This window comes from Haliaeetus albicilla, chromosome 6 (genome assembly GCF_947461875.1).
Source record: "Haliaeetus albicilla chromosome 6, bHalAlb1.1, whole genome shotgun sequence".
In the NCBI taxonomy this organism is placed as follows: domain Eukaryota; kingdom Metazoa; phylum Chordata; class Aves; order Accipitriformes; family Accipitridae; genus Haliaeetus; species Haliaeetus albicilla.
The window spans coordinates 33,102,447-33,116,384 of record NC_091488.1 but is presented as its reverse complement, the minus strand read 5'-3'; the positions used below and the strand labels follow the sequence as shown (position 1 = coordinate 33,116,384).

Below are 13,938 nucleotides of genomic sequence, written 5' to 3'. Positions count from 1 at the left end.
CTCAGTAATATTGTTTTTTCTCATGCTTGTGAATAAGACCTATGTTGGAGAAGCAAGCACTTACGTTAGATCTCAAAATACATAATGTTTACTGTTGTCTTAGGGCAAAACAACCTGCTAAACAGTAGAATACATAGTTAAAATCTAACTGTGCACAATTTGGGATTGTGACTATTATACCAGAAAGATTTCAGTGCAGAAATTGTCATGTATTTCTGCACTGACAGATACATTCTCTACATGCTTGGTTCATTTAGTGCCACTGAATGTATTGGGTTGATTCCCAAGGCTCCGCTTGGTATTCATGAAATGAAACATGGAAGCTGCCTTACTGGGAAAGGCCATATCTTTTACTGATTGGTGCTATGTGCCTGTGACTGATAGGTTGTTTAATTTCTCCTCTTTCTTTGGAATATCTGTCTGCATTATGAACAGGGATTAAAGTTGTATGATAAGGCAACACTTTGATATTGAAAAAAGAAAGTGAACGTGTTATCCTAGTAGAATAACCATTTAAAGACTTCTGTCTTCTGTAAGTTGCTTTAGAGAGATGTTCATTATCAGAGTGGTCATATATGCACGTGCAGAAAAACCATTAAAGCATGGACAGTTGCATTGGTGTGGAGGTAAGAGAATCTCTAGTTACACTCCACAACAAGCAGCTCCTGTTGTAGCTTGTCATGCAGGGAGTCTTTTCTCAGTTCTGTTGTAAAACAGCAGTAAAGGTAATTTCTCTTTCCTTCATTCACCTGCTTATTCTGGTTTTGTACATGAAAGAAACAAGTTTCACAAGATGCTTTGTGCAGAAAGCTGCTACAAAGATTTCATACCTTGGCTTAAATAGTTGTAAAAGCTAAGAGTTGGCCAAAAAGTCTGTATTTTAATTGTACTGACACTATTCAGGAGTGAACTCTGCCTGTTACATGATGTCTAAACAAAAAAGTCTTCATTTAAATGAAAGCATCTAGGCATAATTGACCAATTTTCAGAATTAATCAGTTGTTTCTAGTTTGTTTGTTTGTTTGTTTTGGGGGGAGTGTTGTTATGTATTTTAGCACTATTCTAAGTAATATTCATGTTATTAAAAACAGGCTACAAAAATAATGCAAAAAACCAGAACATAAAATTTTACTATTATTTCTTTTGGATGCAAGGATTCTAGTTTCCTGAAAATAAGTCTGTCTGTCTCAGTTTTTTTATCTTACTACGTCTTAAGGTCCAACTTTATAAAATAGATATTTAAATTTGTCCAGTATTTCAAGTATTTCCTGATCTTAAAAATTAAAAAATTGTAAGTATCAATCATGTCATTTAAAGTAGAGGTATGACAAGATACAGGTATGTTCAATGGGCTGTGTACAGGTTATAAATTGTAAAAGATAATAATTGCTTATCTGAGCATTTTGATAAGTGTTTAAAGTATTGCAATTGCTTATTTTACAATAAAGTGGCATTAGGAAGGAAGTAAAAATGCTCTTGTTAAAATAAGAAATGTTTGTTGTTGGATACTTCAGTCCCTGAAATGAAGTTAAAGCTTGACAGCCTGTAGCCACAGACTTGTCACTTTTTTTAAATCCACTGTCCTGCTTTAAGAAAGGTAGATGTTAATACTAAAAATAAGCCACAGTAAATGCAATAGGCAACTAGCTGACTGTATAGTCTAAATATGGTCTTTTTATTATTGAAGTAACACATAAGGACTGGTGTCTATTGTTCCTTGAATATGAAAACCAAAGGCTTTTCTCCATAAGGGCAGACTTTTATGACCATCTGTCAAAATTTACAGTGATAAATTCAACAGTCATTTCTAGATAAAGAAATTGTAGACATGAAGTAGACCATTTACAAAGTCTTAGTAAGAGACAAATGCCTTAATCCCTTGGTGCTGCAGAAGTCATAAAATGAATTAGGCCTGTTTGTAGAATTTGGGGTGTCAGGTATTGCTGAGTTCAATTCAGATTTAACTTTTTTTATAGAGACTTTGGAGGTGCTGAAACGCGCATTAGATTATTTGTTTAGGATGTGAGGTTTTTTTTAATCTTACCATGGCAACATGCCTTGTTATTTGGAAATAATTGTAAAATTGCATTTTTGTTTATGCAAATATAAGTTGAGTGGATGTTCATATCACTCCCCCTTCCACAGATATAATCATATATAATGTTCATGATTTGTTCTTCTAAAGTAATGTGATGATACAATCAGGGATCAATTACATAGCATGAATAACGAATATAAATATCCAAATGTTTTGTGAAGCAAGTGGCTTATTTTTTCCTTCTGTCTTCATAAAGTCTGATTGCTGAAAAGTGTATGGAGTTGAAAAAATAAATATTTGGCAAATGAATTGCAAACAGAAAGGAACACATAAGCTTGAAAAAGTGATATGTAATGACATATTGAAGACCAAAGCTTTGGTTTTCAATATGTCTTATCCACTTAATTGTTCAAATGAAATACTATATTATTCTGAGGTTCCATTAGTCGCTACTTCCATTTCACTAGCTACAGGGGTTTCACAGTATATGGAGTAATGGTACTGAAGATACAGCTGGAATCAGTTGCCTTTGCCTCCATCAGTTCTCTCAATAGGTACAAGATTTACTCTTTCATTTTAAATAATTACATAAATTAAATCTCTCAGTGTGGTTTCTTGTGATTTTATGTAGCAAGAACAAAGCACAACATTTGGTTTACTGATCTTGCTTATTTACATGGTACAGTTGCATAAAAATACGCATTTCATAATCCAAATTCAATATAGTCTTCCACCAAAAAAAGCACAAGAACAGAATAAATCAAAGCTGCTTCTCACTTTTTCTAGTTAACACTTAATCCAGCAAGGTTACTCTGATGTAACTGAGGGGTCTGCAATGGTTGGCAATCCTAATAATAATAATACAACATGAGAATAAAGGGATTCACGTTGATTTTTCAAGTGAGAATGGGAGAAAGGCAATGTGAAAAAGGATAGTGTAAAACTGAAGCTTTTGGTATGACAATGTTGTCTTACATTCCAGTGAGAGATCAGCAGTAGGATTACAGCAGCCTTCCACTCTCAGGTGAACATGCATGTTTGCACATAAGGTACGGAAAGGCTAATTATATTGGCTTTGAAATAGCAGGAGCACCGTGAAAGTGTAGGAAAGCATAAAATGATATAGCAAAGAGCATAAATTTTAATTTCATTTAAAGAATGATCTTGTTAAGAAATAGGTAATAAGGTTCTCTAGGAAAAAAAGGTTGAATAAAAAAGGTGGGTAGTGGTATTATATGCAAAAGAACCACTGTTTGCTTCAATCTTGCTACCTCAGAGCCACAGGATTTGAAATTATATCTATCCAGGTAGTAGTAGGGAACAGTAAGGCTGAAACAGATAACTGAATCAGATTAGAAAACAGGGTAAGTTATTCCTTAAGTGTCTGTGTGTAATGTATGGAAAGAAAAATGGTGCTGTGGGGGAATTAGTTTTTGAAGATGCTCACTGGAGACCTCATGTAACTGGGAGTAAAACACCACCAAGTTACAGACAGGCAGTTACCCCATATAAAAAATATTGCCCCCAGTCTAATAATTCTGCAAACTTCTTAGGACTGACAAGGTGAATTTATTAGGAATGAGATGTTGGGTTTTGTATGTGAAAAATTATTCTGGCCAGTTCTCATTCACTAGAGGAGAACTCTAAGTGTGTTTGTGTGAGTGTGCAAATGCGAAAATGAAAAAGGTGAAAGTGGAAATTCCTTTTTAAAATTCTTGATTGGGAAATCAATCAATGAAAAAAGGCCAGTTTTGGATAACAGCTCGACCTACATTAGAGGTAACATGAAAGCAGAAACTAGAAATATAAGCACTTGTAATAATTAGTGGAAAAGAGAGGATGCATGTGGAAATCAATACATGTTAGAAAATGTGAAGTGTAGAAAAGTGAAAATAAAAGCTAAGTGTGTTAAGTAAAAGCCCAAGTCTCACAACACTCAGGATAATGGGAATTTCTGCATTGTTTTGTGAATAAAAACGTTTGTGTGAATGTTATTGAACTATTTTTAGAAAGATGCAGAAAATAAGGTGTTCAAAACTAAGAAAATTAGAAATTAGTAATTTATTCACATAATATGAAGAATATGAAGTGCTCCCCATCTGGCGTAAATAGTTCTCTTCCAAGAGTCCTGAAAGAATTGGCTGAGGAGATCTCTGGGCTACTGATGGTAAATTTAATGAGTTTGGGGACTCAGGGAATTCAAGAATATTGGAAGAGCATAGGTGTTAGAGTACGGGTTTGAAAAGAAAAGGGAAGCACCATTAACCAGGTAACTAGATTTTTATAAAAATCACAGCATTGGAGAGGATTCGAGAAGTCATTTAGCTTCCCCCTCCGCCCTATGTAGAAACCAGGTCTGACAGTGTTTAAGGTGTCTTAAAAGCCTCCTATAGTGGAGATTCCCCGCCTTCCCAATTAGTCATAACTATCCTTCTTTACAATTGTAGGGGTAGTAAGGATTTTCCTGAAGTCTAACATAAAACTCTTTTTACTGTAATTTAACCCTTCTTCCTTTTTGGCCATTAACAGAGAGAACAGATTATACTCTTCTGCCTCAAACAGCCTTTTTACACACTAGAAGATAGTGGATAGTCCTAATTTAACCTCCAAGGTAAAAAACTCCAGTGCACTCAGACCTTCCAGAGCACAGCCTTTCTAGAGATCTCATCATTCCCGTTGCTCTCCTGTCATGTCTTTGCAACTCATCCAGGTATTTTTTCAAGTAAGGCACTGAAAACCAGACAGAGCATTGCTGCTAAAGGCTTACAAATGCTGAAGAGAGGGGAAGGATTACTCTATTTTGCTGGCTATAATCCTGTTTATCTCAGTCAAACAGTATTGTCGATACTTTGTTTACTATATGGTTTGCTATGACTCAGAGATATTTTCCTAGCAGAATTGCTATCTAGACGGGTGCTCCTCATCCTTTATTACTTCAGCTCATTAATCGTGCCTAGACCAGATAGCTATTACGTGCAAAATAATGGAAATGCTGGAAAATGATTCAATGGATACATATATAATGAATGCCAGTTCATTTGTTGTATGGAAAATAGGCCTGGTCAAAAACCCCAAGCATTTAAGTAATTTTTCCCAGTTGATTACATGTTAATTGCCAAAGGTAACTTGCATTTTGCCCGTCTCCCTCTTCTTTCTGTCTTCCTCAAGCAGACAAGCCACAGAGCTTTAGTTTTTGTAAAGTATGACAAAATACCACAAAGTGTTTTGACAGTAAAAAGCTTACCAAATTTTTTAGTAAATGGATTTTCAAAAACTGGGGTCTAAGAAACCTTAAGGTAGTTTTCAGTGACTGTTAAATGACAGAATTTGAGATGTTCCTTATACACCATTCAAAATTCTAACTCGTCAACCTTTTTCATTAGTAACGTGGAAATAAATATAAAATTAATAGCTGACAAAAGAGTAGTAAGTAAAGACAGAAAGAGGATGTGCAGACAGGGAACAGCCTTTATCACTTAGTAAAGGTCAACCCTTAAAAGTAAAACTTGTTTTAATATAAACAAACAGATCTTTGTATGTTCAAGAACAAAAATGCAACCCAAACTGAAAAATAATGATGAAAAGGAGTGATTCTGTAACAGATAGTGATCTTGATAGACTAATAACTGCCTATGAGTGCAATGCTGCAGTAAAAGATAGGCTAATGTCACCTTGGATATATAAAAAAGATATAAAAATAGGCAGGGTTCTTTGTCTTTATATATATTGTTAGAAGGAATGATTTCAGAATACTGCAAGTGGTCCTGTTTTTAAAAATTAAAAAGACCATAAACCCTGAAAAAAAGTGCAGACACTTCAGAATAGAGCAACAACTCTCTTGAGGCCTGGAAGTGAGAGACTTTAGAAGCTCAGTGTGTTTGTCTTATAAATATAAACTGATTGCAGTCAATAAGTAAGTTCTCAGAGGGGGAAAAAAAAAAACAACCAAACTGTGCCAGTTTTGCCTGTTTCTGGGTGTCCTCTGTAATGACTGCCTGCCCTTCTGGAAGATACTGAACCTTTCCATGTTTTATTTGGGCGTCTTTTAGTCAGTGCAGATGAGAGATTCCGCACACCACAGGACGTCCGTAGCTCCCGAGTGCATGGCGTACGTTCGCCGGCTGAGCCGCAGAGCAGACAAATGGGGCCAACGTGCTGCCAGGCCAGGCAGCAAGTGTCCCCCGCTCCCAGCGCGGGGACCTGGCAAGTCTCTGCCGGCTCCGCAGTTGTCAGCTGGGGGGATGTGTTGGAGTGAGCTGGTCTGCAGTCCTGCCAAGTTGTCTTCTTCCGAGTTTCGGCATTTTTTTCTTGTTTTTTTCCTGCACTGGTATTTTTCTGCAGCTCCCTGAGTTACTAGTGTTGTCTTAAGAAATTAATGTCTGTTTGTTGTTCTATTTTCCTTGCAAATCTTTGGATTGCCCTCTATAGAGGTAACAGTGAAATGTATTAGTCCACAATGAGCGGGGGATCAGGCTGGGTGATCTGGTGGCCTATTCTGATGCGGGACTATGATTTCATGAAGTCTGCCAAAATTCTTTGTTCATTTAAAACTGTTAGGTCAGACTGTCTGGAGGTGTGTAAAGAAAGAAGAGGAGAAAAGAAGTCGGTGAAATGAATGTTTGGAGGGCTTTTTCCTTGGTTGTACAGACAAGATTGTAGAGTTCATCTTCAGAACAGTATTTTGGAATTGGAATTAAAATTCCACAGTGTCACTCCTTGGAGCTCTGCTTATCATAATTTTAAATAAAACAGTTCCCTCAGGACTGGGCAAAACCTCTGAAAAGATTAATTTCAATTGTAAAGTCTAATAATAGCAGTGTAAGATATGTCCAAAAAAAAAAAAGGAAACTGGAGCTCAATATGGCATAATGAGTTATAATAATGTAATATCTATTAAAGTATGTACTGGAAAACAAAGCTGAACACTTTTAAATTCTAAGCATGAACCGTGCAGTTAACTAAAACAATAGGTTTACAGCTGTATGCTTAAGTCTGTATATTATTGTGGGGCAAGTGACAGTATTACTAGCTCAGTTATTTAAGGAAGGACATGCAAGTGCTAAATCTAAGTTCTTTTTATCCAAAGAGAATTTTTTAAAGGACCTTTGAGTTCATTTTGAATCGTGACATGACTTTGTAATGGCAGACCTACACTCTTTCACTCTTGTTCACTCTGCAAGTTTTACTTTACATCACCTCAAAAAACTGGCTGCCACAAGTGGAGGTTGGATGTCAGAAATGTCAATAACTTCGCTTAGTTGCAACCAATTATTTATAGGTTTTTTCATAAATGTTAACTGCAGTTAGTTCCAGACACAACTTCTGCTTATGCTGGCAGCTAATAGCTTGTCCGTAATGGCCACTTTGCATGAAGTCTCATTTAAGAGGAATGGGGCTTTTTGTGGCATATAAAGGAATATAAATAAGTAAACGTAGGGACAAGAGTCAGTAAATAGAGCTTCCTGGTTCCATTAACGTTTTAGGGAATTTTCTGGTTTTAAGCATCATAGGTGTAGAGTCCACCGTCTTTTTAGTCTCTTCGCATGTGAATAGCCAGTTCTTTTGAAACTTTCACTATTCTGCAGTCAGAGGAGAAACGTTCATTCCTGTATGTAATTCGGATGTATACATGTATACTTCTTAGTCTGGATTTCTTTGGCAGAGTGAATTTTCTGCCAAGTTGCTGCGAGTTGGAAATTTGTCTGCCATCAGGTCTGTGCTGCTGGGGATAGACTGCTTCTTAATTACCTCATTTAAAGATAGCTTGAGTATCTCTGTCCCCCACTGAAGTCTATCATGTAGATATCTCCAAATCACTGAAGTGTGCAAGGATTTTATTACTTTATCCATGTCCTCATTTGTCTAGCTGGCCCTGTTGATTTCACCACTTTACTGGGGTTTGTATTTCTTTGTTTACTTGATCTGCCAGTATTTGCACATTTTTGATTAATCATTATTTTATGTTTTGTAATACAAGTACTGTTGGAAAGACAGTCTTTTAATTTTTATGATTTCCGTTGCTAACTCTGAAGGTGATAGCATTCTAATTCTGGTTAGTAGTTGTTTGGTTTTTTGAATGCTCCAGTTTCTGGTTCTAACAGATTTGGTGGCTGTAGGTGAGCATATGTGAGCACATAAGAAACTTGGTATGTTAAAATGTTTCAAAAATTGGATTTTAACAAAACTCAGTTATTTGATGGGGATCATTTGGTAAATGTATACAAGAAATATTATTAGATCATGGTTCAACTAAATTTAAACTTAGCATACTTTCAGTGATGAATTTACTCTGGTTTTTATTTTTTTTAATGTATAGCTTTAAGCTTTCAAGTAGTACTTGATTAATTTAGGTAAGGAATTAATTAATTCAGCTCCACTGAAGAAATGAATTAGTTTTGTGTCCTGTGTTTTGGAGCTTGTTCTGTGGAAGTATTAGCTTTGAATACCTGAATGATGTTTATTAAATCATGGTCCTGCTACCACAAAAATTATAAAACTGAAATGCCACTTCAAGCCCCAACACTGTTTATAGAAAGAGTTCATTCCTGCCTGCAGATCCATACGTTTAGCAGTAACATATAATGGTTTTCATTTGATTATTTTTTTTATTTCTGTATTAAAGAATTAAAATATCATCAGAATAGCACTTGATAAGTAGCAAGATATAACCTCAGCTGAAAACCAAGTATATTTACAAATAGTCCATGTTTCCTGGGTGGAGAGAGGAGGGGAGAGGAGGGGAGATGGAGAGAAGAAAACAAACTCCTAAGATGAACTGAAATATTCTCAGAAACCAGTTGAGCTTTGGTCTTTATGAAAAGGAAATATCTAAACCCAGTGGCTTAATTTTTTTGGAGGTGACAGATCCCCAGTACATTATAACTTGAAGGTTTACAGAGCAAACTGCTGCATCACAGGCCAAGTGGGAAGACACTTTTCTGACTCTTCAACAAGAGTATGGTAGCCTGAAGCAAATAGAAAATACTATGACAGCTGTAAATCACAGCTTTTTAAGTAAGCAGAGGGCAGCAATAGTTTCAGTGGGGATAGTGATTCCATTTTTTGGAAGTAAAGCAGGACTTGTAAAAAATGTTTAATTTATCTTCAGGTTATTCACAGAGCTTCATAAAATGGTGAAGTGGTGAGGAAGTAGAGAGCAGAATAGTCCCCTTTGTTGAATATCCTTTTTAAAATGTCATTAGTTTCTTCAAATAAATCATTAAACTTTTATTTGATTAATGTTGAGCTTGTTACCTGACTGTAAATTTGCTGATAAGACTATTTCAGTTTCAGGTTAAAAATCAACATGCATTCAAATATAGGGGAACTCTAATTGTCACTAATACAAAAGACAAAGGAAGATGCTAGGTCAGGTCTCCTCTAACAAGCTGGCAAGTTCATACATTTTCCATGCCAATGTGCCTTTTCCATAAGGCAAAAAACCATGACCTGGCTTCTGCTGCTGCTGCTGTACTGCTTTATAGAAACACATTATAGACGGCTGTACATTGGTTATTTGGACAAATAAAGAGGTGGAAGATGTGCAACAGCATAAAACCCCCAAATGTATGGATAGTGGTGTCATGTTCCAAACTAATAGCTTCATTTTTCTCCATCATTTAACCATCCAAATAAGAACTGGAATTTGTGGGCTGTAAGGGGGAACTGAGCGTTCAAAACATACCAGCTTGATAATTAAAATAAACTGCCCTATACAATATTTAATTTTATGTTTAAATCCTAATTTACATTTCTTAAATTAGAGGGTCAGATGAAACAATTCCATTAGAGGGCAGTAGTACATGTAGGTACAATGTCTCATGTACTAAATACTTAGTTTACAGTCAGCTTCCTTATCACTATGAGCTGTGTTCTGTATAATTTTTGCATTCTTAGTGAAAGGAAGAGAAACATTTTCTAATATACAAATACACTAATGCACATCCTGTCATATATTAAAAAACCAAGACGAATATGACAGAAGTGATGCAAAATACATGTAGCAGCTTTCAGCACTGTAATATTCCAGCTAAAATATCAGCTGTAAAGTTGTTAGTCTTTATGTGTTCTTTCTGAATTATACGATTTGTATATTGTATAACTTTATTCTGGGAAGTTATGTTTTAGAAAAAAAAATCCCACTTCTGAAACTCTGTTTTTCTTTATTTTATTAGCTTTAATGCTTAAGTCCACATGCAGACTTTCTAGATTTCCAGGCAAGGGATTGCAGAAATGTGCATGCTTATTCAGACACCTTTTAATGGTTAAGCATCAGTAGTGTATTGTGATTTGGCAATGATTTCTGCAAAAGATTTAGGTTTTGTATGAGTTATATCTTCTGAGACATTTGATAATGAAATGTAAGCCATGAAAGCCTAAATATTTAGTCTGTTTTTATTCATACTTAAAAGTAAAGCAGTACTTTTAATTGCTTTAATAGCTTTAAGCAGATGTACCTGGCTAATATGGCTAGTTCATGTCATACCAGTTTAATACTTTACTATGTTGTATATGTCTAATCCAAGCAATACCGCAAACATACCATTTCTTTTTCCATTTTCAGTTGTGTTACTTGATACTACAGCTGCCCTTGGAGAACTAGGATGGAAAACATTTCCTTTAAATGGGGTAAGTCACTCACCATTTTGGTTTTATTGTCTTGATTTTGGCATTCTGACACTCTGGAAGTGAATGGCTGTTATACCTGGGTGGATATTCTTGCAATATAGACTTGTCAGAAAGATTTCAGTTGTTCTCAGGACTGCAGCAGCCTGTGTTGTAAGTAAGAATAACAGACACAAGAATGACATGAGTACACATTATTATGCCCTTCTCTTGCTTTTCTGAGTGTTAAGAATCTATCTTACTTTAAATCTGATTCTAACTGTTGCACATCATAAATTTCCATATTAAAAATTCCTACACTGGAGGAATGTGTTATGACTATGTTTTTTGTGAAATAAAAGGAAACATCATTTTTATTTTATAACTTGAAACAAAACTTTAATGATTTAAGTGAGGATTTAATACAGACTAGCATCTGGTAAAATGGTCTCAGGTTAGCTAAACCAGAAAAACATTATAAATATCTTAATGTCATTAAACCAATGTAAACATTTAGAGAAAATATTTAAATGGTTTTGGGGTTTTTCCTGCACTGACCATTCTAGATTAACGTTTGCTATTCCAGTTTAATGTCTTACACGGGTTCACTGTACTGTTAGTAGAGATCGCCAGGAGGCACTTGACATGGCGTACAGGGCCCCAGAGTGTTAGAGGTGTCTGGCATACCTGGAGATGGTGTGGCCAGGTGAGCATGGGGAAGAGGAGCATTTTTACTCTTTGAAGTTCAGCCATCAGTGCTTTGCCAGTGGCTACACTTCCAAAACCCCTCTTCGCTTTCCACCCAGCTAATGCACATAACAGAGTATCAGAGGCATTTGTAGTTTCACTTTTTAATTAAGATACAGTATACAGGAGCATTTAACACCTATTGTATCAGCTTCTAGTTCTGATGTCACTGTACATATTGTATATCACTTATTTTTATATTAGCTAGCATTATCTCTTAATCCTTGTGTATGAGGCATATAATTACTTGCTTCTCTGAAATGACCTCAAAAAACACTTCTTCTGAGTGAAAAAATCTTGTTTCATTTTTAGTTATTTTATTTCTTGTGATCTGTTCCAGAAGGAAGTAAAAATTGTCTATCCTCAGCAGCTTAATAATCCATTTTTATAAAATGCCTTCTGTGTCTCTGCCCTCAGGGCTTTCAAGCAATGTAACATTTCTTAATCTCACCCTATTTTCAACTTTATGGATTAGTCTTTTTCAGGTTTTTCCAGTTCTTTATATTCCTAGACATAATTTCACTCTGTTACAAATACTTCTGTGCATACATTTTGTATGCATACATTTTGTATGCAGTCTCATGCAATCTGAGTTATAATGCTGAAAGTTTTATTTCCTTCAAAAATCCTAGACAAAACAAATACTGTCATACACTATGATGAGAAAATACAGCGAGGAATTTTTTGCTCTGGCTTTGTGATGAGCTCCATTGAATTGAACAGGGAGGCTGGCGTTTGGAAGGCACACAAGATACAATTTCAGTTACTCTGTAAATTCTTAAAAGCTTTAGTTACTCCAATAACAATAACCACAATATAGAAGCACAAACAAACCTGCACTCAAAGTTGATTTAAAACATAGCTATTACAACATAATCTATTTTGGTCGGTCATACATACCCTTAACGTTAGTTTTGCAGCATATTGAGGTTTTCAGGTGTCTTAGAACCTTTGCTGTGTTTTAAGAAATGGCAGCACTTACTAGAATAGAAGGAGTTTACATTTGAGTCAGTACTTGGGATTCAATTATTAGAGAATTTCCCAAATAAATACAGTTTGGTTTTTCAAAAAAGTAGCTAGAGTAAATATGTGGGAGAAAAGGGGTTTGTAGCATGAGGAGAACATACAGAATAAGGCTTCCTGGGACATAAAATAGGCAGAAGAGACTAGAGTGAGAACTGTGAGAGGAACTGGATAAATTAAGTATGGAGAGGTATTTAAGAGAAGTGTGCGTGTACTGTTAACTCAGAAAGAAAATATGTCTGAACTGTTGATGAATTAATCTAAGCTGTAAATGGGATAAAGATTCATGTGCACTATAACAAAGTAGTTTTTGAAAAAACTTTTTGGGAAGTTGCAGGTGAGAATACGTCATTTGGAGAAGCATGATCCGTTTAAGAAAGAGACTGTAAGATATTGGCCACATACAGCAGGTGACTGGATATGCAGACAAACAAGGTCCTCCATTTCTCACAGTGGAATGAAGGAAGATGCCTTAGGTCAACATTCCAGCAAAGGCTGCTGTGAGCAGTAGGACCTAGTGGCAATGCTGCACCTCTGAAGCAGTGCAGAAAGAAGGAACAAACAAAAAAACCCCAAATAAATGGTGGAGACAAATGACTTATATGAAATGAGAGTTATTTCACTCACTGATAGTTATGCAGAACTGCTGATTAAAATCAATGTTTGCTTTTTTTTCAGAGTTAGCGTCATTCTGACAAACTTCATTAAAATATAACAAATGTACATTTAGGTATTTGAACATAATGAAAAATTGCATAAAGCTATTAAAATATGAAAAGTTACGTTACTTTGGCTTATAAAATATTAAAGATACCAAAGTTAAAAACTAAACTGGAATGTATTTCTAAACTGCTTCTATTTAAGTTATTCTGGGATCTTGTACCTTACCCAAAGGTGAGACGAAAATTGAGCTTACAATACTCATGTAATTAACAGAATATGACATTTATATGCTTCTTCATGTCACTTGTATGCAATCTCTGAAACAAAAGGCCAATGTTCGTTTTAATTACTACTTGATTCTTATTAAAATGTAAGGCAAAACAGTGCTTTTGGGGTTGGCTATAACATCTATTATACTTGCTGATTTAGTAAAGAACAGTAAAACTGTTGTCTTTCTGAATCTTGTGCAAACATCAGATCTGTTGTTTTATGTCCACAGTGCTATCTAATCTGAGTTACTTATCTGTCCTACTATAATTCAGAATATGGCATAATTATTGGTGTGATTAAGATTATCACTGAAGAAATAAGAACCTATTTTGTCCCATGATGGGCACATCAACATTTTTCCTTTCCTGGAGGAGAGCGACAGGTTTTGGTTTGTTTGTGCTTTTGAGAGAGGTTTTTGTTCAGATACTGCGTAAATCTTACATGTTACTTTAATCAACCCCCCCCCCCCCGCACCCCGAAATGTGTGTGTGGTGTTTACGTGTGTAAGAAAAATGTCATTGACATGTAATTACTGCTCTGACAAACATTTTTGAGGTTAGGATGATGGGATGATAGTTTTTCTTGAGACTGTA

The 13,938-nt window shown here is 35.5% G+C and overlaps 1 protein-coding gene across 5 annotated transcripts in view; it reads left to right on the top strand.

The window, feature by feature from the left end:
- EPHA6 (EPH receptor A6) overlaps positions 1-13,938 on the top strand; it is a 529,864-nt gene that overhangs the window by 29,580 nt on the left and 486,346 nt on the right. For 4 of the 5 annotated variants that reach the window (XM_069785494.1, XM_069785492.1, XM_069785496.1 and 1 more), the window contains exon 2: positions 10,602-10,666. The exons of the other annotated variant lie outside the window; for it this stretch is intronic. In XM_069785494.1, the coding sequence (XP_069641595.1) occupies positions 10,602-10,666 (65 nt within the window). The remainder of the gene's footprint in view (positions 1-10,601; positions 10,667-13,938) is intronic. 5 annotated transcript variants of the gene reach the window in all.